Source organism: Equus przewalskii, chromosome 3 (genome assembly GCF_037783145.1).
Source record: "Equus przewalskii isolate Varuska chromosome 3, EquPr2, whole genome shotgun sequence".
NCBI lineage: Eukaryota > Metazoa > Chordata > Mammalia > Perissodactyla > Equidae > Equus > Equus przewalskii.
In genome coordinates, this window is record NC_091833.1 from 57,956,024 (window position 1) to 57,982,938 (window position 26,915).

The 26,915-nt window shown below is 42.3% G+C and overlaps 1 protein-coding gene across 5 annotated transcripts in view; it reads right to left on the minus strand.

Moving 5' to 3' along the window:
• The window catches only part of FRAS1 (Fraser extracellular matrix complex subunit 1), a 426,477-nt gene that overhangs the window by 164,198 nt on the left and 235,364 nt on the right, over positions 1-26,915 (minus strand). For all 5 annotated transcript variants that reach the window (XR_011538148.1, XM_070612755.1, XM_070612754.1 and 2 more), the window contains exons 19-22: positions 24,477-24,617; positions 22,012-22,155; positions 1,464-1,616; positions 1,066-1,212 (exon numbers count right to left, since the gene is read on the minus strand). Coding sequence is in view for 4 of the 5 variants with exons in the window: in XM_070612755.1 (XP_070468856.1) it covers positions 1,066-1,212; positions 1,464-1,616; positions 22,012-22,155; positions 24,477-24,617 (585 nt within the window). In the remaining variant the exon portion in view is untranslated. The remainder of the gene's footprint in view (positions 1-1,065; positions 1,213-1,463; positions 1,617-22,011; positions 22,156-24,476; positions 24,618-26,915) is intronic.

Below are 26,915 nucleotides of genomic sequence, written 5' to 3' on the forward strand. Positions count from 1 at the left end.
ATAAATCTCTTTTACTGCTTGATTTGCCTTTCATTTCAGATGATGATAACAAAAATAGCTGACCTATACTGAAGGCTTACTCTCTGCTAGGGTCTGTGCGAAGTGCAATAACATTAGAAGTAGATACTATTATAATCCCCCTTTGATAGAAAAAGAAACAGGTGTAGCGGTTAACTCACATGCGCAAGGTCACAAAGGATTTGTCCTTCAGTCACCTGCGTCTAGAGCCCACTTTCCTAACTACTACTCTGTAATGCCTTCAACCTGGGACTTCCGAGGACATCAAATGAAATATCAGCACTGTATTTGTTACCTGCCATTTTCAAAAGGAGAAAGTATAACAAAATTATTTTGCAAATGACACTTTAGTGATTGAAATAAAGTAAGCTCCCTCAGCCTATCTCAAAATTGTTCCTTCATCTGTGAAGGATTTCCTAATTTCTTTCCACTCAGATTTGCCCTTTCCCTAATTTATCCTCTTTGTTTTGCCTGACTCAGGCAATTAATCATACTTTGACTTATTTGAAAAATAAGACATCTATAAAAGTAACTCTCACACAAGACAAAATAACTACTGTTTGGGCAGAAACTAAATGCTTTGTAGCATGTCAAGCCTTGCACGGTGTCAATATTCAACAAATACATGTCGAAAACAAATTAAATCTGGAGAAGTGCTTAGGCCACTGATTGAGTCCTAGATTGGGCTCTCTTCTCTGTCAGGACTTCAGAATTGAATTGCGGAGAGAAACCATAAGACGAAACAGAAGAATTCTTTTATTTTTTGAATGAGATAACTAGAGACCAGAGAGGTTAAATGACTGACCCGAGATCATACAGCTAGTACTTACAGAGTAGGTACAGGTGATCTCCAGCCCAGCATTTCCAATTAGGCTGATATCTGAGATATAATCTGTTAAAGGCAACCATAGGCCTTTGTAGATTAATTTTCTTCCTTTTATAAAAACAAAGGCTACCAGGTGAGACTATGGTAGCAAGAACTTCATATTTCCTTCAGCGACCCCAGAAGAGCAGGGAAGGAGAGAAAGTTAATTTTTAAAAACCTACGTTGACAAGCATGGTTGTCATCGAGATAGTGTCCTGGAAAGCAGGTGGTGCTGCAGGTACCAAGATGGGACAGAACGAGGTCGGTGTCACATGAGGAGCAGGAGAAGGGTCCTCTGCCCTGGCAGGTTCTGCAGGAGGAATGACATTCTGCAGAGGGAAAAGAAACGCAGAGAGAACTTATGAAGCTGAACTCCCTTCCACAGCAGCATCCCAAGAGCTGTTAATAAAAGCCCCAGGGCTGAGAGCGTCAGCTGGGCTGGGTCATTGTCCCACAGTGTGCTTCCTGCCTCCTCTCTCTCTCTTTCTTTTTCTCTCGCGGCAAGTTCAAGCCTTCTCAGCTCTGCCCTAAAGAGAAGCTCATGAGGCACTGCCAGCTCCCGTGTCCAGCACTTACTCACTTTTACAAGCTCCTCTCTCTGCGTAGTATCCAGAAGGGCAATCAGGAACGCAGTGGTCCCCTAGCAGCAGGTACCGGGCATTCTGGCACCTCAGACAGATGCTCCCAGTGTTGTGGAGATCAGCTGCACAGTGCTGGCACAGCGGATGGCAGTCTGGAGAAGACAGGGGAGCACAGAGAAGGCATGGATGCCATGAGCACCAAGTCTCATCACGACACCAAAGGGCAGAAGGGACTGCAATTCCCACCGCTGTAGCACAGCCAGCCAGAGGGCAGCCCAAACGCAGGATGTGCCTGTAAAGCAGAAACTTGGGAGCTGTGCAAATTGTGTGTTTGAGGTTTCTAGCAAATGCCTAAGGTCCAGCACAGCAACTGAGTTTTCACCCCTTTGCAACTGAACAACCTTCAAGTACTAGGGCAGTATGTGACAGCTACTTGCTTGGGGTATAGAGAGAACAGTCAGACTAACAAAAACAGTATCCTCAGTACTATCAACATTTGCCCCAAGGGCCCCGAGAACTCGAGTATGGCGTGCCCCTATTCACAGTGCTCCTGAGCTACGCTCAGTGCCCTTCACATGGCTCCTTCTCACAGACATGGCCTTCCAGAGTCAGGATACAGTCTCAGGCATTGGTGTAAAGGAATGGTTGAGTTGGTGGACAACTTTAGTCTTTAACTAGAGGTAAAGTTATGAAGAAGACTCGTAAGTTGAAAAGTCATTTTCACGACCTGATACATAGTTCACAGAAGCTCTGTTGTACCAGTTGTGACTAAAGGTTTAAGACCAATTATCTCGCACAGCCAGCACTATATCTTGTTCTCTCCCATATAATACTCATCCTTTAACTAAAGAACTTCATTGTGTTCAGCTCCCATTGTAGGTGAAAAGCTTTAAGTCCCATTTACCATCCTCCTTAAGTCCCATTTACGATCTTCCACCCCAAAGGTGGAAGAAAATCCACAAATCCTGAATTACCCACCAAAATGAAAAAGGAGTAAAGACCTAGGAAAAGAGAAGAAAGAGTTCTCATTATAGGGCCTTTCCATCTTGCCCTGTAGGATTCAAAGCACCATTTGCATTTGTCAATGCACCACTCAGAGACCAGATGCATCTTGCTTCACCTCAAAGTCTTGTAGATATTGTGATTTCTAGTGATGTTTAGACTAAAAAATCCTTGTCAATAAAACATTGCCTGTCCCCTGAAATCTGTTAAAACAGGTCTTTTTCTCTATACCCTCAGTGATAAGCTCTCTAACTGCTGGTCATCTGAGCAATCCCACCCCCAGCAACCACTCATCTGCAGGAGAAGCCTTTGTGTGACCTTCACAGCCACTGCAGAAGTGGAACCACAAGGGTCCTTCTCAAAAATGCTGACTCCTAGCAGCGCCCAAACTAACAGCCCCTGACCTTTCACTGAACTTTGGGAGTTTCAAATTACAGGCAGCCTCTTGCCAATAGTAGGAGCAATTCTTGATATCCTAAGAGCCAAATTAATCCTCACTATAGCCCTTTAGTAAATTATAAAGGAAATGATGACTATATTGAGAGAAATATGATAAGGAGGCTATTTCCCCCTGATTTAGTGTATGGCTTCCACACAATGGCAACCTTTTGTTCTCTTTTTCCTGTGCCCTCCTCACCGTGCCAGGGGGACAGTCTTACGTGTGCAAAAGGGAGACTCAGAAAGCTTTGAAAGTTGCCGGAGCAAATGGAGGTGACTGTGTTTTAGGATCACCTTACTGAGTGGGTACATGTTAGGATTGGAAACCCAGGAAACATTACTGATTCAAGGCTCCATTATTTGAAAAGTCATGGCCTCTTCTTCTGTAAAGCAACGTTTACAGAGAGTTCTGGGCTCAGGCACGCCTCAAGAAGATCTGCAGGTGTTCAGGGCTCTGAAAACCACCTACATCTTACTCAAGCTCTCTCTAGTGTGCAATTAGAGAACTGAAAAAGAATAACCACTGAGGGATGCTTTGAAGAGAAAGTAAGCAGATCTCTGGAGTGTTCTGGAGATACCATAAATAAATATTTATGGATCTGTTTGCTCTTGGGGATCTCTAGAAGCTGTTTAAATGAGGAGCATAATGTGTATTAATTACTTCTAGAGGAAGCTAGAGCTAGGTTATGGATGCTCATGGCAGTTGCTTTTAAACCCTCACTACTCTTCTCCAGTCACCACCCAACCCTGCCCACCCTTCCACCTTCTGCCAGGTTATTTCATCTTCTGTTTCACTCAGTCCATCAAGCGTGAGTACCTCTGACACTTTCCTGTCAACCTCAAAACATCTTTCTTCCTCACTTTTATTTAATTTCTCCTCCTCTCACACGATGAAATGGCTAATTCCTCCACCCACAATCTTGATCCAATTTTCAACATTATTTCAACATTATTGCATCTTTAACCTACATCTGTCTTCACTCTCCTTGACCTCAATCTCCAAACATGTTCTGCATTACTTAAACCCCCAAAAGCTTTTCTCTACAAGTACCCCATCTCTTCCCTTTACCACCCAACTTTCTTGCCTCCTTAACTCCTTACCTCACTATAATTTGCTTTCAACCTCCACAATACTACTGTGGCATTGCCCTTGAAAAGGTCTCTGACCACTTCTTAATGACCAAATCTAAAGGCCTCCTCTAATTCCTGACCTGCCTGCAATCTCTGCAACACGTGACATTTTGGACCACTCTTCCTTGACCCCGTGTTCACCCCTACCCACGTTTATCTTTGTGCTCCTCTTGGCCAGGTCCTCATTCTTGCCTCTGACTGTCTGATAAATGTAGAGGTTCCTTATGACCCTCAACTTCTTCTGTCCTCCTAAGCAAGTCCCATTCTCTGGAGATCTTAAACCAGACATGGTTGTTTGCATCATATTTTGGTATACAGCTACCAGAAACCAGTGGAAAGGGCTCACGAGTTGCAGAGACTCCAAAATCACTCAAGGCCTCTTCCTCTCTCCATGGCTCCATGTTAAGCCTTAAGAAGGCATCAGATCAATCACCAATATATCACATTGCATGATGGAGTGAGTACCCAGAGGCAAGGAGAAATCAATAAATGACACCCGAAAATATAAAACAATCAACTTCATGTTGCCCAAAGCATTACATTAATTCAAGTTAGTTTATAATTCTACCTTACACATAAGACTGTAACTACAACTACCTGAGTCTGGAAAGTTGGACTCTCTAACTCTTTCTGTTTACTAATTGTATTCACTCCTTTTCCTTCATGCATGTTTTAAAAAGTCATACTCAACATCCAATTCTATGAATAGACTCATTCCAAAACAACAATCTCAGTGGGTCTCATGTTAATACACCCATGCACACCTCCCTTCCCAGCTCAGTCACATACAAGCTCCCAACAGAAGACCACTTAAAATAAATATGCTCAGAAATCCCGCTCTGAAGTCAATCTGAAGGTTGACTGACTTTTATTAAACCAACCAGAAAAGGAAAATAAATTCTTAAAACCTAGGAAACACCTTTGTCTTGAGAGGCTTGCAGTCAAAATCTCTTCAAAGAAGAGAATTCCTCGGGAGAGCTCAAAATGAGTAACAACGTGCAGGAAAAGAAGCCAGAAATCAGAGGAACAAAGGCTTAAGGATTAATCCCAGGGTTCTGACTTACAATAAGAAAAGTGTGGTTCCTGAGGGCAGACTACAGAACTCAGGCATGACAGGCTACAAGGGGCCAGTTCCACTGGGCACCACTCGTAAGCAGCTTCAGGCTCAAGCTCAGGGGGCCACTGTCACCTTCTACACAGGAGAGAGGCTAAGAGGGGCTCAAACAGGGATATTAAAGTTTTATTTTTCTGACTACAAAGTAAGCCATGGAAGAAAATATGGAAAACACTTTTAAAAAGTATAAATAAACATAAAAACCACCCTTTAAGAGTAAATAACTACTGATATTGACATTTTTCTCTTTGTTCTTTTTCTATACAATTTTACATATATAGATTTTTACATACATGAGATGATATTAAATGTTGTCATATATCTTCTTTTACTCAACACCAACAGCATTTCCACATGTCATTAGGGACTCTTTGTCAGCATGCTTCTTAGGGGCTGCATAACAGTCCAGCATTGAAAACAAACAAACAAAAAATTTGCCATCTTTCTTATACTTGAACATTTACTCTCAATTTTTCCAATTTATAATTAAGGCCGTGATAAGATCTTTGTGCATTTTAGATTATTTCCTAAAAGACAATATCGAAAGAGTACAATTCATTTATTATTATTGCTTACATTTATTGAGCTCTGAATATATATCAAGTACTATGCTAATTATTATAAATGCATAATCTCATTTGAAAAGACGAAGTAGGTAATGCTATTATCCCCATTTTAAAGGTGAAGAAACAGACTCAGAGGTTAAGTCATTTGCTCACACATGTCACATCCACATTGACTCCAGAGCATATACTTTTAATCACTTTATTGTCGTTAGTGCCATCAAGAGGATTCTGACTCCTAGCGACCCTGTGGACAGCAGAGTGGATCCCTGCCTGTCTTTTTGCGCCATCTTCTCTCTTTCTGGCGCTGTATCAGACAATGCTCCACTGCCATTCATAGGGTTTTTGCAGCCAATTTTTTTCAGAAGTGAGTGGCCAGGTCCTTCTTCCTGGTCTGTATTAGGCTGGAAGCTCCACTGAAACCTGTCCACCATGGGAGACCCTGCTGGCATTTGAAATACCAGTGGCAGAGCTTTTCAGAATCACAGCAACATGCAGCCTCCACAGTGTGACAACCAACAGACGACAGACAGGTGGTATGGTTCCCTGGCTGGAAAATGAACCCGGGCCGCACTCAGTGAGAGTACCAAATCAACACTAGCCCACCAGGGCTGGCTTTTAACCATTACAGGCATGAAAAAATGTATTCTTAGTAGGTATTACAAATTTCTATCAATTTACACATCCAAGAGCCATTCATAAGACTATTTCATCATAACTTTGCCTGCACAAAGAAATTTAAAGATAGTAAATATTAACTAATTTGGTTTGTGAAAACTGGTGTTATATCATTGTTTTAATTTGTATTTCTTTTATTATAAGTGAGGCTAAGCATTTAAAAATTCTTTCTTTCAAACAACAAAAATGTTCAAATGTTTACTACACTCAAAGGGCTTTCAGTATGGTGGGAAAATATGACCCTAAATATATAATTACAATTCAGTGTGAAATATATGTAATCAAACAACAATTTGAGATATCAACCAGAGAGTTATTTCCTCAACCACTGTAACCACCCCCCATTGGACCAGGAAGCACAGGCCATCACGTGCTTCCAGAGAAAGTTGTAAGACTTAGACCCACGAAGATACCAAGTTCCCAGAGCCCCGGGCACAGGTAAAAGAGAAGACAAAACAAGCTTGAATGTGAACTGGAGCTAAGAGACTCAGTCCCTCCGCCACCAACACAACCCCTGCACTCTCCACCTCTGTACCCTAGCCTAGAAAAACCCTTCAAGCTGGTGAGAAAGAAGCTGCAGAGAGATCATTCACTTTGCCCCTTCCTTCCCCACCTGCAGAACAGGCTGGAGGCAGCCAAGTGGAATATTCAAGAATCCAACAGTAAAGTGGACTTGGGCTGTGCATCTTGCCTTAAAGGTGGTTGTCTCCATATTAAGTCCTGTGTCACAGAGCAACAGAGATGGCAGCACAGCGAATGAGCAAGAAGAGAGCATACGGCAGACACTGAGATGCAGGACTGGCATGACACTGTTACAAACATCCCATAAAATGCTAATGGGGTCAGTACAGGGGCCATGGAAGTCTATAACAGACTTCTAGGAGGCAGGGAAGGCTTCCCAGAGTAGGCCAAGACGTGAACATTGAGTGGGAGATAGCTGCTCGAAGAGCTGGGCAGTGGTGAGAGGGTTTGGAAAGGGTCCCAAGAAAAGGGAAAACTTGGGCAAAAACCCAGAAGCTGAACAGAAAAGGATACATTCAAGGAAATGAAAAAGTTCAATATGGATGGATCTTGAAGAACATACAAAAAACCCACCTAGGGCCTGGCTGCACCAGTTTTGAAATACCTTGTAAGTTATGAAAAGGACTATGGATGTTATCCTAAAGGCAACTGGGAATTGGTTTGTGAATGTGTGTGTGTGTGTATGTGTGTGTCCGTCTTTTGCCAGTCTATCTACTGAGATCTCTGTGTTTTTATTACAGATTTAAATGAGAAATTGTTGAATGAAAGGTAACTAGTAATGGGAGAAGACATTAGAACCACAGCAGAGAACCAACAATCCAAGAAAATTCTGACGTACGGCAGCTCCCACTATGAAACTTTTGCTGGAGAGGGGAAAGGGGTCCCTACTGTTCTCCCCTCCTTCCCTCCACTACATCTGTAGAGGACCCTTCTCTGTTAATAACATCCCATGGCTAAAGTGTTCTCAAGGGGCTTATGTTAGACTAGACGTATTAAGAATACTATATCTTCTTTATCCATTCATCTATCGCTGGGCACTTAGGTTGCTTCCATATCTTGGCTATTATAAATGATGCTGCAGTGAACATAGGGGTGCATATATCTCTTCAAATTAGCGTTTTCGTTTTCTTTGGATAAATACCCAGAAGGGAATTGCTGCACCATATGGTAGTTCTATTTTTAATTTTTTGAGAAACCTCCATACTGTTTTCCACAGTGGCTGCACCAATTTACTTTCTCACCAACAGTATATGAGGCTTCCCTTTTCTCCACATCCTCACCAACACTTATTTCTTGTCTTTTTGGTAACAGTCATTCTGACAGGCGTGAGTGGTATCTCACTGTGGTTTTGATTTGCATTTGATGATTAATGATGTTGAACATCTTCTCCTGTGCCTATTGGCCATCTGTATGTCCTCTTTAGAGAAATGTTTATTCAAGTCCTCTGCCCATCTTTTAATCGAGTTGTTTTTTTGATATTAAGTTGTGTAAGTTCTTCATATATATGATATTAACTCCTTATCGGATATATGATTTGCAAATATCTTCTCCCATTCAGTATGCTGCCTTTTTGTTTTGTTGATGGGTTCCTTCGCTGTACAAAAGCTTTTTAATTTGACGTAATCCCATTTGTTTATTTTTGCTTTTGTTGCCCTTGCCTGAGGAAACTTGTCCAAAAACATATTGCTAAGACCGATGTCAAAGAGCTGACACCCTATGTTTTCTTCTAGGAGTGTTATGGTTTCAGGTCTTAAATTCAAGTCTTTACTCCCTTTTGAATTTATTTTTGCTTATGGGGTATGACAGTGGTCCAGTTTCGTGGCTTTTGCATGTAGCTGTCCAGTTTTCCTATACAATGGAATATTAGCTATAAAAAAGAACGAAATCTTGCCATTTGTGACAACCTGGAGAAATCTAGAGGGTAGTATGCTAAGCGAAATAAGTCAGACAGAGAAAGACAAATACCATATGATTTCACTTATATGTGGAATCTAAAAAATAAAACAATGAACAAACAAAACAGAAACAGATTCATAGATACAGGAAATAAACTGGGGGTTACCAGAGTGAGGAGGGGCTGCAGGGATGGGCAAAACAGGTGAAGGGGATTAAGAGGTACAAACTTACAGTTACAAAATGTTAGTCATGGGGATGTGGTGTACAGCACAGGGAATATAGTCAATAATGCTGTAATAACTTTGTACAGTAACGGATGGAAACTAGAGCTACTGTGGTGCTCATTTTGTAATGTATACAAACATCAAATCACCATGATATACACCTGAAATTAAGAGGATATTGTACGTTAATTATACTTAAATTCGAAAAAAGAATATTAAGAATACTATAAGTCCATGACACCTATCATGACTAGAACTGGAGATCTCAGGTGTCCCTAGAGAAGGAAGAATGACACACCAATGGTTTGTCTTTCAGCCATGACTGAGGAAGACCTTTTCACAAATTGTAAGCTTCCAAAATGCCTTTAAAAGGAAAACAAAGAAGGGGGCCAGCCCAGTGGTGCAGCAGTTAAGTGCGCATGTTCCACTTGGCGGCCCAGGGTTTGCTGGTTCGGATCCTGGGTGCAGACATGGCACCGCCTGGGACGACATGCTGTGGTAGGCATCCCACATATAAAGTAGAGGAAGATGGGCACAGATGATAGCTCAGGGCCAGGCTTCCTCAGCAAAAAGAGGAGGACTGGCAGTAGTTAGCTCAGGGCTAATCTCCCTCAAAAAAAAAAAAAAAAAGGAAAACAAAGTAGAATTTGACCAAATCAATAGTATCTAGTAGGTAGCCTCTACTGATTTATTGAATGAAAGAAAAAAAATTATTGGAGTGAAAATACTGTGAAATTGTGGGGAATTTGGAGGCCCATGAAAAGGTCGACGTAGATTGCAGCACCTGGTTTACAAAATCCACTCCAGGCCAAGAGGAAAAGGGCATGTCTTGGCTGTGTGTGTGACAATCTCCAACTGCCCTGTCAGTACAATTTGAGATAATGAAGACAGAAATATCCCCATGGCCAGCCAGATGTATTAATTATACAATCTAAACATAATTAACAGGTTGTGAGCCCCGTCTCCAGGCACTGCGGGAGGCGACTCTGCATCCTGGGGAACTGCTATGATGCCAGTCACTTCACCTACAGTAAAATCTATGGGCATATTTTCCAAGAATGAAGCTGATTTAGAGGCAAGTCTTGAATTCCTCTTGGTAGGTGGTGACCATCTGACAAATCCTAATTCAGATCCTTGCTGTACCCACACTGTAGGAACACAATCGTCAGAAATTATGCCTTAGAATGGCAGTATTTTCAGAGAGACAAATTCACAATATAGTGAATTCCCCTATAACCCTCTTTACCCCACCTTCCACTCCCATTCCTCCCCACAGGTAATATTTGAAACAATTTCACAGGATACACTAGAGGAAGTTTATACTGTCACCACTTAATTTGTACCAGGACAGCAGTTACTAGAATAGGAGAATTGAGTTTCCAACCCAGCAATCTAGCAGCCTCTGCAAGGATTAAAGTCCCATCCTAAAAGCCCCATCTGTGCACTAAGCCTTTGCATCTGACCTTCCTGTCTGTAATCAAAAAAAGAGGCTAACCTCGAATATGTCTAAATGGTGAGTGTGCGTCCACTAAGGCTTAGAAACAGGGCCTATTCCAGAGGCCGTCTCTCAGAGTATTTCCATTGCTACTCAGTTAAGTAAATCTTTATTTGTCACTATTTCAATTACAGTGAAGAGTCTTTAAATATAAGACTCATTAAGGATGACAAAGAAGAGAGACCCAGGATATGTTTATGCTTAGCCTGTTTCAGATTACTGGTATATAATAAGCATGTGGTAGTGCAGAGGGCAGATGGAATTCCAGTTGTTTGTATATGTGGCTGCTTGCTAACCAACCCAGTGAATTAGCACTTTAAACAAACAAATTAATGAACACATTACAAGGGGGCCTGGAAACGGAGTATTAGCTGGAGCAGAAATAAATACATTTCTTGTTTTTGAGCAAGCAGAGGCTTCCATTTGTTTTCTAAGTATGCACAGCATGCAGACACACTAAAAATTTAAATAGATAAAAAATTAATATTTTGATTCAGTAGCTGCAATATCCTCTAATATGTCACCCTGGAGCTGTGAGGAAATTACATGTGGTCATCACTGTGTGATGCTTTCTTCAAATCACAAAGGCTCCGCTCTGAGGATCAGTGAGGATTACCCACAATCATGATGGATGGAAGCACACAGCAGTAAAATGACTTATTTCATGTCTTTGGAGCAAAGTCAAAAAAGCTTGAAGATATTAAAGTAAATGTGTACTGTCGAAGCAATGGCTTTGAATGCTGGTTTTATGGGGTATTGACTCCTTAGCTGATAAATAATGACCTATAAAGACAAATTTAGACACACAGTGAGATTTTTAATAATGTCCTGTCAGTTGATTAGGTTCTTAATGCAACCACATTAAATGCATTTGGAAGTGCTTAAAACAATCAGCACTTGTAGTTGTTCCTCATCAGGCGAAAAAGAAATCATTTCTTGCCAAAACTCAGGGCCCTTAGGGTGTGTAGAGAATTCGAAGTCTGATGCCACTTTTAAAACTGATGGGGTTCTATGTGTGGGAAAGTACAGAAGGAATCCAGAAAACAACATGGATGGCAGAAGAGAACTAAGTATCTTCTCTTCCCCTTTTGATCATTACTTTGGTCCTAGCCCACCCATGAGCTCTTATAAATCATGCGTTCTTTTGTTTGAGGCTCTAAATTAGTATGAAACCATAAAACAAACAAAACTTCCCCTTTTTTTCAGTGTCTGTAGCTATTGTTTTATCCTGAAAAAACCAACCAACCAACCAACAACAAAAAAACCCACTACAGTAGACTGACCTTAACATTATAGGACAGTGATTTCTACCCAGTGTTGACAAACTCACAAATGTGTGGAGAAGGCTGCAGCAGGACCCAAGGAGACAGCCAGACAGAAGAAGGAGGGGGTGAGAGGCAGAGTCAGATGTAAGAGCAAAGTCTCTCTCCTCAGTTTTGGTGCCAGTACTTGCTGCCAACAAGAGGACATGAGCACTACTCCCATCCATGTATCTCGATGCTTTTGTACCTAGCCTCCCATCAGTTTATGTTTACTCTTGGTTTACCGCTAAAGTAGAAAAATGCTCACTTCAGTTAACATTTATGGAACGTCAGTTGGGTGTGAGGCACATGAAAGTTACTGCAGGAGACAGAGCATTGAGTCAGACTCAGACCCTTCCCTTGAGATGTTCATAACAAGTCTACTGCCAGAAGCAAACCACACCTAAAACGCAATAGGTGTCTAAGGAGGACCAGAGAATATTCTACCCAAAGGGAACAAGAGGGACTCAAACTTTGCAAGATGTGGCAGTGATTACAATGTGGAGTAGGGGTAGGGAAGCAGCAGCTGTCACTCAACTGTTTTGAATTACACTGATTGAAAAATCAGTAGTGGGTGGAAATAAAGTCAGGCGAAGGACGAAAAGGACCTGGTAGGTGGGGGGAATGAAGACGCGGGCTTTCTTTGGAGCTTTTTGAGTATGGTGTTCCTGTGGATCAGATGTTCAGAAGGTAGACAGACAGAAATGAGGGCCTGAGATGCTCATCACGTGTGCACTTGAGATGGACTCTAAGGAGAAAATAGAAACAAGGATTGGATGAAGGCTGTGAAAGACACTAAGGTCCTAGAGGAAAGGGAATCAGGGAGGAAGAAGAGAGGGAAAGATAAAGAGGGAAGGAGGGAAATGAAATGAGCAAGCAGAAGAGGAAATATCTGACTGGAAAGATCAGCTGACGAAGGTGATGGCGCAGATGGGCTCTGGGTCACAGAACGAGGGCCTCCCTGGGCCAGGGTGAGGGAGCTTCTTTCTCAAAGGAAGGAATGAGGAAAAAGAGGTACCTAGAAGATACACAGACATTTGAGGAGAAGAGGTGAGGAAGTTTTTTGCTGTTGTTCTTTTTATCAGATTATGTTGATCACCTAAATAAAAAGAAAGCAAAGCTGTAAACCGCTCTGAGTGAGATTTGACTTGAGGGTAAGTGTGGCGCGTGCATATGGAAAGGCCATGGTGGGCAAGATGACGAAGCATCAAAAAGAGTTGCAAATAATATATGACTGCCAAGAAGCAGAGAAGGTCTTATTGGAACTAGATCAGGTGATGCAGAAGGATGACACAGTGTTCACATGTGTGTCCTTGAAGTGGCACTGCTTCAAAGCCCAGCTCTGCTGCTTACTAGCTGTGAAACATTGGGCAAATTGGTTAATGTCTCTAATCTCAGTCTCTCAGGCTATAAAATGAAGATGGCACTAATCACAGGACTGACCTCCTGGGGTTGTAGTCAGAATTAAACGAGGTAATGTCTGTGAGGAGCTGGCACATAGTAAGTGGTTAATAAACATTAACTATCATTCTTTATCTGTAGTAGGTCCAACCAGAACAGACACTGTATACAGATGATAGTGCTTACATCTAAGTCATTGTTTTTCCCTATCACATGTAAACCACAGTGATTTACGCATGTGTAAGAAAAGTAGGGTGAGTGTAGCCTTGGCAATTTTGCTATCTTTAGCACTGAGGAGGATTAACCTGCGGGTCTAAATTCTGTTGTGTTCTTTAAGCATAGACCCTTACAAGTCTGCTCTGCAATTCCGGCCATGGCCTGTAGTTCTCATGAAGACAACAGCAATCCTGACTTCAGTGGGAGCCCTGCCAAGCTGAAAGCTTATAACATAAGTGAGGTCTTTTTGTCATTACTAAAGCTAGGTAAGATATTGTTTAGTAAAAGTCACATGAAGGAGAAAATACAAGTTCTTTTTTTTTTTAATTTAGGAAGGCCTCAATTTAAGCATAGATCATGTTTTTTTTCTCTGAAAGGGAAAGTTCAAAGAAAAGAAATGCCTTGAAACATTCAATCATCTTTCCATGGAGTGTGGTCTCTTAAAGCACAAATCAGGAGAACAAGGAAGAGACAATCACTGAAACTTCTGGAGAGAGACTGGGTATGCAATTCAAGTTCAGGCAACAGGAGATAGGGCGACAAGATGAGAAATAAGAAAAGAAAGTATGTTGTAGAAAAAGATAAGGAAACTAAATAAGCAAGTGTTAAAAAAAAAAGAAGATACAAGAAAATTGAAAAAATACAGAGATTGAATAGGACCAGATAGAATCAAGTGGGATGTGAAAAGGAAGAGATAAGTATAAAAATGGGTCACACAAGGAAGAAAAATCCTTGATGTAATTACCGTACGATGCATTCAGAGGGGATTAGAGTATACATTAGGATGCCAGACTTGACTCATTCATTCACCAAACATTTCTTGATCACCAACTAGGCGCCAGCTAGGCACTGTACTGAGCTTATTTCGAATTCTGCAGGAAGATTTCTTGGCATGATCAGAAGAAAAGATAAGTGAGAAAATCCTTTGAAAATTATACAACTCCACAAATGCATCATTACTGCTATTAACAATAACATGAGAAAAAGACCTCGTCTCAGCTGAAGCCTTGGAAGCCATCCTTAACCTACCATGGACCACGTCATAAATCTATCTCCTGATTGTTATCGCCCAGGTCCACAACAGGAAACCGGCCAATCAAAGTAAGTTACACAAACATAATGGAATGCTATTTAGTCATTAAAAATGATACTTATTGGGGGGCTGGCCCCGTGGCCGAGTGGTTAAGTTCGCGCGCTCCGCTGCAAGCGGCCCAGTGTTTCGTTGGTTCGAATCCTGGGCGCGGACATGGCACTGCTCATCAAACCACGTTGAGGCAGCATCCCACATGCCACAACTAGAAGGACCCACAACGAAGAATATACAACAATGTCCTGGGGGGCTTTGGGGAGAAAAAGGAAAAAATAAAATCTTTAAAAAAAAAAAATGATACTTATTGGTGTACCTAAAACATGACTAATAATGATTGATGTACAACTGTAATTTCACAAGGTTGTTAACTATCATAATCTTAACAAAAAAAATGACACTTATATGGATTCTTCCAATATTTGCCAACACGTGGAAATATATAAATTAAAAGTGATATTTAAGAAAAGTGAGCAAAGAAATACACAGCTGTAGACTAAAACTATTAAAAAAATGCAACTATGTACCCATTGAAAAAGATTAAACGAGTGACATAAATTATTTAAATTTAGTATGCATTAATGTTTTTCTTTAAAGTTTATTCATTTAATAAGGATATATATAATAAGAACACACGGCAGTCTAAACAGCTTCCTTGGCATTGGAAACAGACTAGCAAGTTCTTACAACTTTTCCCAACAGTACCTCTCCGAGCCATCTTGTCCTGCCAGTCCCTGATGATCCACCTTTTAATCTGCCAATCAAAAAGTCATTCTTGAGTCCCTGTTGCCATAATCAACTGTATTTGGCATCACAGAGTACAAGACAATGGTTAAGTACATGGATTCTAGAATCACATGCTCTAGGTTCAAATCTTGGCTCTATCTTTCGACTTCTGCCATTTTGAGCAAGTTACTTAACCTTTCTGTGCTTTGGTTTCTTCATATGTAAGATGGAGATACATTAGTACCTACCTTGGAGGATCATCATTAATATATTAAATGGCAAAATGCATTCAAAGCAATTAGCACTGTGCTTGTCACATAATAAGCCCTCAGAATAGTCACCTGTTATTAGACACCATGAAAAGATCACTCACAGGGAACACGAGCTAGTCCATGCCAAGTGCTAGGTAATTGGTAGCAACAAGAAGCATACTAGGAATTACAATGTGGGAGATGCCAAGAGGAAGCCGGTCCTAGAAGGGAAGGAATCTGAGCCAGGCTGTGAGGGATGGATGGGTAGGATTTTGACGATCAATATAAGGTAGTAACTGCTACACGTTTATGGTAGCAGTTTCCTTCCTTTCAGCTTATAGCCACAGGAGCAGCTACAGCAAGATGTAGGGCAGTGCCAACCCACCCTCCCACATGTAGAAGCCGCCGTAAAACAGAACTGGCTTTCACCTCTCTGCGGCAGAAAGCTGGTACATGGGCTCGTTCAGCGCTCCTTCCCAGCTCCTTAATTGCATTCAACTTGAACTGGTCTTTTTTCATTACTCACTGCTGCAATTCTATCAGCTTATTCCAAAACAAGGATTTGTTGCTCTTTTAATCTGTGCGTTTCAACTTTTCACCACTTTTTTTACGGCCCTCTTTCAGAAATGATGACAATGAATGGGGAAAATCATGGAAGGGACTCAAAACGTTTTTTTTTTTTAAATGATTTGGAAGAAAAATGTTAACAGGCTTTCTAATCAGTCAACAAATAGCTTCACTCATGTTCAGAGAGCAAACACTTCTCAGACCCGACACCGGAGGAGAATTACCGATTGCTCCTCTGTGCTGTTCAGCAGACAAGAAAGTGGCCAACCTGAGCCTCCTTGGTGCCCCCTCTGCTTGCTCACAGAGAAAAGAAGGCAGGCAGGCAGGGAGGGAAGGACAGAGGAACGGAAGGCAGGAAGTCTGCAATCGGAGTACAGGCTCATTATTTCACTTTACCTTCAGGGAGCGCCAACAAATTGTCCAATATATTAACATCAGTTAGTGCAGGGCTTCCCAAAGGCTGTTCTGCACACCACTGGTCAGCTCTGTGAGGGGCTATAATCAACAAAGGGGAGGGGTCTGCAGCTAAATATTTGGGAAATGATGTCCAGCCTCCTTCATCTCAGAGATTCACAATGCACATCTGCTTATTTAAGGTTCTGAGAAATCCTGCAATAAAGAAGTGTGCTTAACTTTATTTAACCAAGAGCTTCCGAAATCTCCTTAGCCAGGAGTCTTTTTTGCACGCAACACTTATTAACTATCACTAACAACTTGAGTAGCCCGGAATACAATACGAAAGTACTCAGAGCAATATTTCTTTACTGACACTTGTCTTCTTTTGCTTTCATTTTTGGCACAGATTTACAAAGAAAGTGAACCCGCATTTAAAAAATTACTGCATAAACAAACAAATTTTTAATTCCCCAGAATTCTACCACCCTAACAAATCAGTCGTTTAAAATATTCCAGTCTTGGGGGCTGGCCCAGTGGCGCAGCGGTTAAGTGCGCACGTTCTGCTTCTCGGCAACCTGGAGTTCGCCAGTTCGGATCCCGGGTGCGGACATGGCACCACTTGGCAAAAGCCATGCTGTGGCAGGCGTCCCACATATAAAGTAGAGAAAGATGGGCATGGATGTTAGCTCAGGGCCAGCCTTTCTCAGCAAAAAGAGGAGAATTGGCAGTAGTCATCTCAGGGCAAATCTTCCTCAAAAAATAAAATAAAATAAAATAAAATATTCCAGTCTTCCCCTCTACAATATTACTCTCAGTATTATCTCCTTTTCTACATAAGAACTCAACAGTACAGGCATCCCATGAGGCATTCTACAAAGCCCAAGGCATTTCTTTATGGATCTGCATTTGGATATTTCTCCCTCATGTTTTCTTTTTAATTCCCACCCCCTTCTAGGAACAGGAAAAAGGTTTTGGCTAAGAAAGACAAATGGAGAAAGCACCCCAGGCTTTAGAATTTCGGGATAATGTTGCTGAGATGTGGGCAAATATAAAGAAAAAAAAATCTATGAAGAAAAAACTTGGCTTTCCATAGCACTTAACCATGTCTGCTGCAATCTTATCCACTTTCGCCTCTCACCCCAGTTCATTTATCTTTGTTGAAAACCTTCAGCCCTGGTCTAACTCTCACAAACTGTATATTTGCTTTGACAGACTTGGAGGAAAAAACCCCACACATATGACACCTCCGTATGTGATAACACATGGAGGTTACTGGACCTGTTCCCAGGACGTGTTTCTTCTTGTCTGTGTGATAGATTAGATGTAATTTTCTTTCTTAAACAACTAAGTGCAATTAAGAGGTCTCTGATGATGATCCTAGGTACACCTCAGATAAAGAATAAATCCCGTGAGTAAATCCTACCACCCTGCAAAGCTCAGATGCGACAGAGGGAGCAGAGAGGTCCTCCCCGTCCTTGCTCTGTGCTAGGGCTGCCCAAGCACAATGACTATACATTCCACTGATGACACCATATGGGGTGCATTATCTTTGCTTTGTCTATCACCACAGGGCTCCTCCTGACACCTTCCTGAGTTTAGATAAAAGTCACTGAAATGTTCCATGAGGGTAACTCTGACTTGTCTGCAGTAACACTTCAGTTAAAAAAAAAAAGTTCCAGGACTTTAGGCTCAGGGCAAAATGAAGACAGCATCTGAGTTCCTGGTGGCTACGGGAAAAATCTGTGTTCATTTAGACCCTCAGCCTCCTCCTGGACAGCCTCCCCTGGACGTCCAATGGTCACCCGTTAGTCAACTTGTCCAAATTCCAACACATTCTCTTCCTAGTCCCATTCCTCAAATGTACTTGACCAGAAACCTGGAAATCATCCCGAAAACTCCCTCTCTCTTAGCCCCTAGGGCTAAAAGATTGCCAATTTCTGTTGCTTCTATTAGGTTGAACCATGTGAACCTGCCGCTATTTGACAATTTGTGCCCACAAAACAGCAATCTCACACAGGTCAACCTAATATATAATTAATACTTAGTGAAGCCATGCCCCTTTCTCTTCAGCTCCTCAGCAATTTTCTCACTAAAGGGCTTGTCTCATCTGGATTCCTACAACTTCCTAAAGTTCTTTCTGCTCCAGTCTTGTCTTCTTTTTTCTTTTTGGAGGAAGATTAGCCCTGAGCTAACTGCTGCCAATCCTCCTCTTTTTGCTGCGGAAGATTGGCCCTGAGCTAACATCTGTACCCGTTTTCCTCTACTTTATACGTGGGATGCCTACCACAGCATCGTGTGCCAAGCGGTGCCATGTCTGCACCCGAGATCCGAACTGGCAAACCCCGGGCCGCCGAAGCGGAACGTGCGCACTTAATGGCTACACCCCTGGGCTGGCCCCAGTCTTGTCTTTTTCTACATAATCTTCTTCAGATCTTTCTCTTCACAGAAATGTAACCGTGACTCTCCCTTCCTTAAAAATCTTCAAGAGATCCCCACAGCCTTGATGACAAAGTATGTTATCTTTAAACAGAATACACAAAGGCCTTCATGACATGGCCCTGCTTCCTTCCGCTTCAGTCCCACCACTCCCATACTCAGGGCTGGCATTCTAGTCTTTGTTGGTGCCTGAATAGATAATATTCTTTGGCCCATTTTCTAGAATGCTCTCCCCTCTAAATCTCCAAACCCCTCTACTTCTCACTCATCTTTCAAAATCACCTGAGTTACCACATGCTCCAGAAAGCCTTCAGTGCCCACTCCATACACACATACCTCCTTCAGTGTAGATCAGGGTCCTGTCCCACAGGCTCATCTCATATCCACAGCAATATCATATTCAACACACAGCCCTTTCCTTCACTACACTGTATGTTTCTTGAATGTAAGCACCATATCTCATTCATTTGGGCATCCACAGAGCCTAGCACAGTGCCTGGCATGGAGCATGTGCTTAGTATATGTTTTATGAAGCCTAAATGAATGAATGCACTACAGTGCTTCAGAGAGAAGTGGGAGGTGTTTAGAAAGGACATATATTTATTGAAAAAGTAAACTTTGGGGTCAGTGCATTTCTCTGAAAGATCGACAATTGAAATTACTGGCCAAATTTTTCTGTAACAAATACTGATGTACCAATCTCTATTCAAGAATAGATTTCCAGCACCAGACAATGGCTACCTTATTTAAAACCTTTACTTAATATACTTTATTCCCAGGACAGCCAAGGTTTGTCCCTTAGTGGGACTGGCTCTTCTTGGGCTGAGGACTTCCAGAGTCATTTAGTCTAGTCCTATGATTCTTTATTCTAATGGTCCACTATTAGCCTTAAAAAATTAATGCAACTCTAATAACCTAATTTACTATCAAAGAGGGCTCTGGACATTTTAGAGAACAGAGCTCATTAAAAGTTAAATTTTCCAATCTCCTTATATAAACATTTATTTATAAAATATGCCCCAGCATAAAATTTTCAGGGTCCACATGCAGAATAGGTTGGAAATAGAAAAGCCATCCTGAAGGTCCAACCTTCTAACCCCTCTCTCTGACTACAGTCTCTCCTTGCTCCAGTCCATCCCCCACACAGCTTGCAGATTTCCTACCTATAACACACTCTTAGTCAAGCCACAGTCCTCTCCAAAACTCTCAGGGCCCTATTGCCCACAAGATTCAGTCCAAACTTTTAGTCCTAGAACTTTGGGTTCTCTGTACTCTATACTCCAACTTAAATTTCCCACCTGTTTCATCTAATATGCCTTAATACAAACCATGTTCTTCAGCAAGGTTGGAGCACTCACTGGCCTTGAACGGTACATATGTTCTACCCTCTGGACGCGCCTCCTGGTGGACCACACCTGGAACACCCACCTGACTCCTTCTGTCTAACTGAATCCTAGCTACTCTTCAGGAAGAATTTTAGGTTCTACCTCCTCCACAACACTTTCTATATTTTTTGAAGTCCTACAACTCATACTGCCTATTGGTGTTATTATCCACAAATTGCTTTGTACTATTTGTTAACCACACTTGTGTCTTTGGTTCATCTCCTTAAGTAGCCTGGAAGATCTCTGTGTCCCCTCAAACAGCAGTTCAGCACCTTGTGCTCAGTGGGTTCTCAGAAAAGATCCACTAATGTGCTTCAACAATGTCAGGAAACTCTTAGTTCTCATGGTAGCCGCCCCTTCATATCCTAAAGTAAGAATCAGTAGCTGAACTCAAGCTTACAAACTATAATAACAATCAGCCCCTGCCATCCCCAGGTTCCTCTTCAAGGGTAGGCACTAATGCCTCCCATTTGCCCACTTCCCAAGTCAGTCCTGACTACAACTGCAGTACGGACAAAAGGCCCACACCCTACAGCAAGTGCAGTATCTCATTAGTCTCAAGCCCAGAATCTGTGAGCTTCTACTTTTTGTTGCCCCTAAAATGTCTGCAGTCTTTATAATTGGGTTTTGTCTTGAACCCAGCATTTTTTAGCTGCAGCCCTGCTCTTGACAGTTCAGTCTTCGTAGGGTATAGACCTTGGACCCCAATGCTTAGTCTTTAGCTAAGCTCATGTGCAAAAAGGAATGGATCACCTAGGACATGGCACTACCAGCCACAACTGGCCACAATTCCTCCCTGCCCAGGCACCAACCCTACAGCCAGGTCAGCATGCAACCAACCAGAGACTAGCTTTCTCACCTTTCCCCCTTGCCCAGTGGCATTCCAGAATGCCTCCTGGTCAAGCCCTGCAGAGCTGTGATAACAGCTGCTGTAGGCAAATCTCTTCAAGTTTTTCTGATAACTTGGATAAGTAGGCCAAGAAATACATAACAACCCACTAGTCTGTAAATCCCTCTCTCCAACCTGTAAGCTCTTTGAGGGCAGGGTCGTTGTCCTATTCATCCTTCTTTCTTTTCTTTTTTTTTGTACTCTGAGGATCTGACCATTAGTAGACACTTAAAGATATTTGCTGCATGAATGGATGGACGAAAACAAACACTGGATGGCTTCCGCATCACTATCCAAATTCCAGGCTGCTTTCCTAATTTATTTCTTTTTGAGAGCTGAGTTCTAAAACGAAGAGGAAAAATCCCATCTCCTGAAATAACTCATTTACTTTTAGGTTAATCTCCCTAAATTTTTGTGCCTGGGGCTGATGGCAAAGGTTCTCCACAGCAAGAGACAGGAGATAACGTAGACAAAAGGGAGAGAGTCTTCGGAGTGATTGTTTTAAAGAAACATTTTTCTCTCTTAAATTGAAGGGCACCACATGCAAACACAATCCTATTATCATCACTTCGATCTTCATTAATATAAGGTTCTACTTTTTTCACGAATTGCAACAGAGTTATTAGAAGATACCATTTGAATCCACAAATATTTACTCAGTGTCTGACAGGGGGTGGTGAAGTGATCCCCAGATATGAGACAAATGTCTCCTGAACAAGAGCTCTTAATCTGGTGACAAAAGACAAGTATGAGAGCCTTCTTAAGCTGGTATGAAGAACCCTAGCCTCTGACCAGAGATTTCTGAGACTATGGAGGAGGTTTCACTCACCAGCACAGTACCCCACAAGGTTGAAGAACTGCTCTTCTCTACAGCTGGTTCTGCATTTTCCACCAACAAGAGTGACATAAGGGTGACAGGAGATGCAGTCAGACTCCGAGGGGCCGTGGCACTGCCTGCAGGTGGGGTGGCATTCTAGGGTAAAAAACAAAAACCAGGATTGAAATTATCAGCTCAGCATGCAAGGACATGAAGTATTTAATGCACTCCACAAATTACATTAAGAGTAGACCTCAAACACTACTCAACTTTTGCAGATTCCTGAGTAGGCCTGGCACACCTTAGGCCTGACCCAAGAGACTGCATTTCTGGGGTCAATGTAAATATCATCCAAGAACATGGAATCTAGAACCACAAAAATTAGAGTCATTGGCCGCACATTCCTGAGGGGACAGCATGAGCATCCCCATCTATGTAAATAAGGAAGTTCAGATCGAAGTCACAAAACAGAAAAGTAAGTGGTATTCCCCCTCCCTAAAATACCATGATTCAAAAAGTGGGACACGGAGAAGAGGGAGACCTTTTGCTTCCCAGAAATTCCTGGCAGGCAGAGGGGCAACCGCACACAGCAAGGGATACTAAAACTTCTCACCAGCATCAGATGCCAGCCACGCTTTCCCTTCAGGCCACAACACGGATGCCTGTTTTAGCAGCAATACTTAATTAAAATACAAAGAATAGAAAAAGTTCTCTTCTAGAGGTTATCTTGAGCGGGATTTGAAGTTCAATTCCTTAGACAGAATTAAGTCAAAGCTGTGTTTTCCCCAGAAAAACCACCAAATTAATAAGAGGTACTACACCGAAAAAAACAAGTGAGTCACAGGAGGTGTGGGCAATAAAGACAAGGATGGCAAGGAAGAAAGGAAGGCTGCAGCTGCAGCTGCAGCCACATTTGTGTGCCAAGGCGGGCAGCAGGAGCAGACGCACGGAAGGAGATTTAAGGATGGCTCTGCCAAGGACGAGGAGGGCTAAGCATGTCTGATTCCAAGAGGAGGGGAGGTGAGGGGCTGGAGCTGGGTAGAGCTTGCTGGAACTGATGACAAGGAATTCCCTTCTGGCACGAGCTGGTGGAAAGCAAAGGCACAGATTTCGAGTAAAGCCGATCGCTTCTCACTTCTTCTGGCGAGAGGCCAAGAGAAGATAAGGAGTTATTAAAAAAATAAAAGGCAAGCAAGCAAGAAAATGAACTGCTGATTAGAAGGCTGGCACTAACTCTCACCCCTTCTACATTCCTGAGGCTCTTAACTTTGAACATGCCGGTCCGAAAGATACTAGCATTCTCAGGATGATTTCCACCTCCCCGTTCTTCCTCCCTGCCAGAGTATTTCCAGTGACCTGGCTGCCCCACTGCGTGGGCTGCCATCCATCTGCTGGCTTCACGTGGGCAGTGGCGGAGACAGAGAAAAGTCAGAGCAACCCAGACTTTGCTCCCCACCAACAATTTCACGCGTACGAAAACCCACTGGGCTCGGGGGAAAGCACATTAGGACACACCACAGTTTTCAAGGACAACTCCAGCGGCAAAAAAACCAGGAACACTCCCCACTGAGCTTGATAGAGTGTTTAAAGTAAAGCAACCCATCGGGGGCCTAGAGAGATTAAAAAGGCACCTGGAAAAAGGAAATTCCAGAAGAAATACAATATTGATCTTCAATCGTCTAAATTTGTGTTCACATTAAATTTCCTCTTTGGAGTTCAAGGCTAGATGGATCGAAGAAGTGTGAAATTATTCTTCAAATATTTTATAAATTTACTATGTTTTCTGACTTCAGAAATACATGTCATACAATTTTATAATAATGGTTTTTTCCTTTTATAAAGCTGGTCTCAACAGTCTATTTTTAGAAATAAAACAGTAATCATGACAGACTGTGTTTTGTCTTTTCTTTTTTTCTGCAGATACAGGAAAACACAGTGCTACAATAAGGTGCTTAAATTTTAGTGCTTTGTCGATTCCAGTAAAACTCTGCACTAATCTCAACTAGCAATTTCTAGAATCTCTGTCACTGAAATATAAAGGTGCTCTTAAAAACATATTGGACTGACATGTCAAAGAAGAAAATAAATATCTCTCTCTCCTTTTGCTCTATTAGGCTATAGCCAGGCAAAGTGGGGCTGAGAACCGCCAAGCTCACGCCAAATGCCTGATCTTACACAAATGCATAGGAACCTGTGGTAACTTGCCACCATGAGGACCACCATCAAATCCATACCTCGTTGTATGCATAGCATAAAGCTGATTCTCTTTTTTCACTTCATCCATGCTTCCTCATTGGAAGAAGAGAATTTCACTTGTTTCCCTCGCTCTATACCCTTACTCCTATAAATTCAAGACGAGGATTTACAGCCCAACCCTAGACCCCCGGTATGACAAGGTTTCTAATTACAGTGTCTGGCTGCATTATGAAGACAAAATACGGGCACAGGGAATACGCCCCAGCATGTTACATACTCACCTGTACAACTGTCTTCCTGGTTAAAGTATCCATCCGGACACTGGGAGAGGCACCGCCCATCCAACAGCGCATGGGAAGGCCGGCAGGCTGTGCAGTTATGGCGGCTCTTCCCTGAACACCCGAAACAAGACTGGTGACACGCTGGGAGAAAGACGGAGCAGAGGAGACAATCAGGAAAGCCACCACATGACAGGCGCAGGAGCTGTGTCTCTCCTGTTAACATTCCTGGGTTGGAATACGTTCTGCACATTCACTTAGTTTTCCCAAGGACACATCTCACATACTTCTTTCTAAAGGCCATGTCCTACAAAGCAAGTATCTGTGGAACCTAGATTAGGAAAGGCATAAATACCACAAAACAGCAACAGCCATTTGCAGAGTCGTACACTTCTTTCTTCCCAAGTTCCCACTCTTAGACAATGTCAAATAAAGAACAGGAATCCATAAAACAGGTTTTCTCCCCTCAGGACAGCTCCTGTACCATCACTAGACAATGGGCTGCTTACCACATTGACCAAATTAAAGAGAAAGGTGATGGAGGCTTTACTTATTGATTCCACAAAGGTTTATACGGTGCCTACTCTCTGCTGGAGACTGGACATACACAGGTGAGAAGAATTGTTCAATGTTTTGAGCTGCTACAATTAGCTTCATTAACAGACACGCAAGCAAGTAACTGGAATACAATGAATGGGAGACAGAGTATAGCAGAGAGAATAAGAGCATCACATCACAACTCTACGTGACCTTGACTAAGTTATGGAACGTCTCAAGGCTCTACTTCCTCATGTATAAAATGAGAATATAAACTGTGCATACTGCATGGGGTGTTGTGGACATTAATTGGGTTGATGCATGTAAAGTTCTTAGGATAGTAGTGAACACAGAGTAAGGGCTTAATAAATCTATAATTATTACCTTTAAGTGCTATGTTACAGTACCCACAGACGTAAAAATAAATGTGGATACAAAGAGAAAGAAAACATCTCTGCTTGCCTACATCAGACTTTTAAGGATAAAGGGGATATTTGCATCATTTCCCAAAGGTGGCCAGATTATTAATCATGCCTTTTTATTTTCTGTATTTCTGACACTTTGACATCTGGGGCCTTGGTGATCCTGGAGAGACCACTCCTCCCACAACTAGCCAATTCCTAGAGATAGTAAATGATTAGCCTGTGAGCACGCCTTTCACATGCAAACTAACCAATCTGGAGCTCATACATCCATCGCCTTCTCTACAGGACACTCAGGGCCACTATCCCGCTGCCCTAATCTCTCCAGGACCAGGTACCAGACAACAAGGGACAGCCCCTACACCCCGAAGCCCACTGAAATTGTTCCAACCAGCCAATAATCCTAAACCTGTTCAGCCTGCCTCACTTGTTCATTCCCATAGAGGCCACAGTAAACGCTCTTGTCCATGTTTTCCCCTCGCTCCCTCTGCCTCCCGACCGACCCTGGTGCTTCCTCACATGGTCCTGCATGGCATGACATGCCCTCTCCTCTTGGGAACTGTGAGTAACAAACTCTCTTTTCAGTGGCATCTGTCTCCTGATCTGTCACCTGAATAATATAAAACCTATGTTTGAAACAGTCATTCACTTCCAACCATTCATTCATTTGTTACCGAGCCTCAAGCAGGTCTAGGTGCTAGAGATATAATGGTGAGGAAGACAAAGACCTGGTTCTCACCCTGGTGGAGGACATCATGCATTTCAGCCCACTTTCTGTCCAATGGACAAGACTCACCAACTGCAGGGACTCTGAATCTACTCTGAGTCTCCTCTTTGCCTCCTCTGCCCCTTCTAGCAAATGCCCGGAAGACTTACAGACCAGCAGCTTGGAGGAACTGAATGTAACTTTACACCACTGAAGTCTCCATTTCCGCCAACGCTCAATAAAAATGTAACATACGCTCTGTAATATAAGTGGGGCTGATATAAGCTACAATGTCCTGGTCCAGCAGTACTGGTTGTTAAAGTAGTAATCTGCTTCCACACAGGCTGGTATATGGCTGCTGTCCTAAGCTTTCTAGTGCTCTCCTGCAGCCACACCATGGCACCCTGCCTCATCCAGAATCCAGCACCTAAATGTTTAACACCTGCACCAGGAGGCCTCCAGGACTCTGCTCCTGACGTAAGGCCAGAGCCCATTCCGAAGGGCAGCACCCTTGCCTTACCGGTTGATAAGCATTTTGATTATCATCCCTGCATATACTGTAGAGCTTCATACCTATTAACAGTATTTATTACTCTATGAAAAACAGAGCTAGAGTCCCAATTTAAAAAATCATTTACTTTTGTTTTTTTAGATTGTCTTGTTAATAGCTCTGTTAGCACAAGTCATAGTTAGAATTTTTTTCCCAAGTATTTCCAGAATCACTGAGAAAATATTTCCTCTTTAAAAAAGAAAATGGAATAGGCAAACTGATGTTTA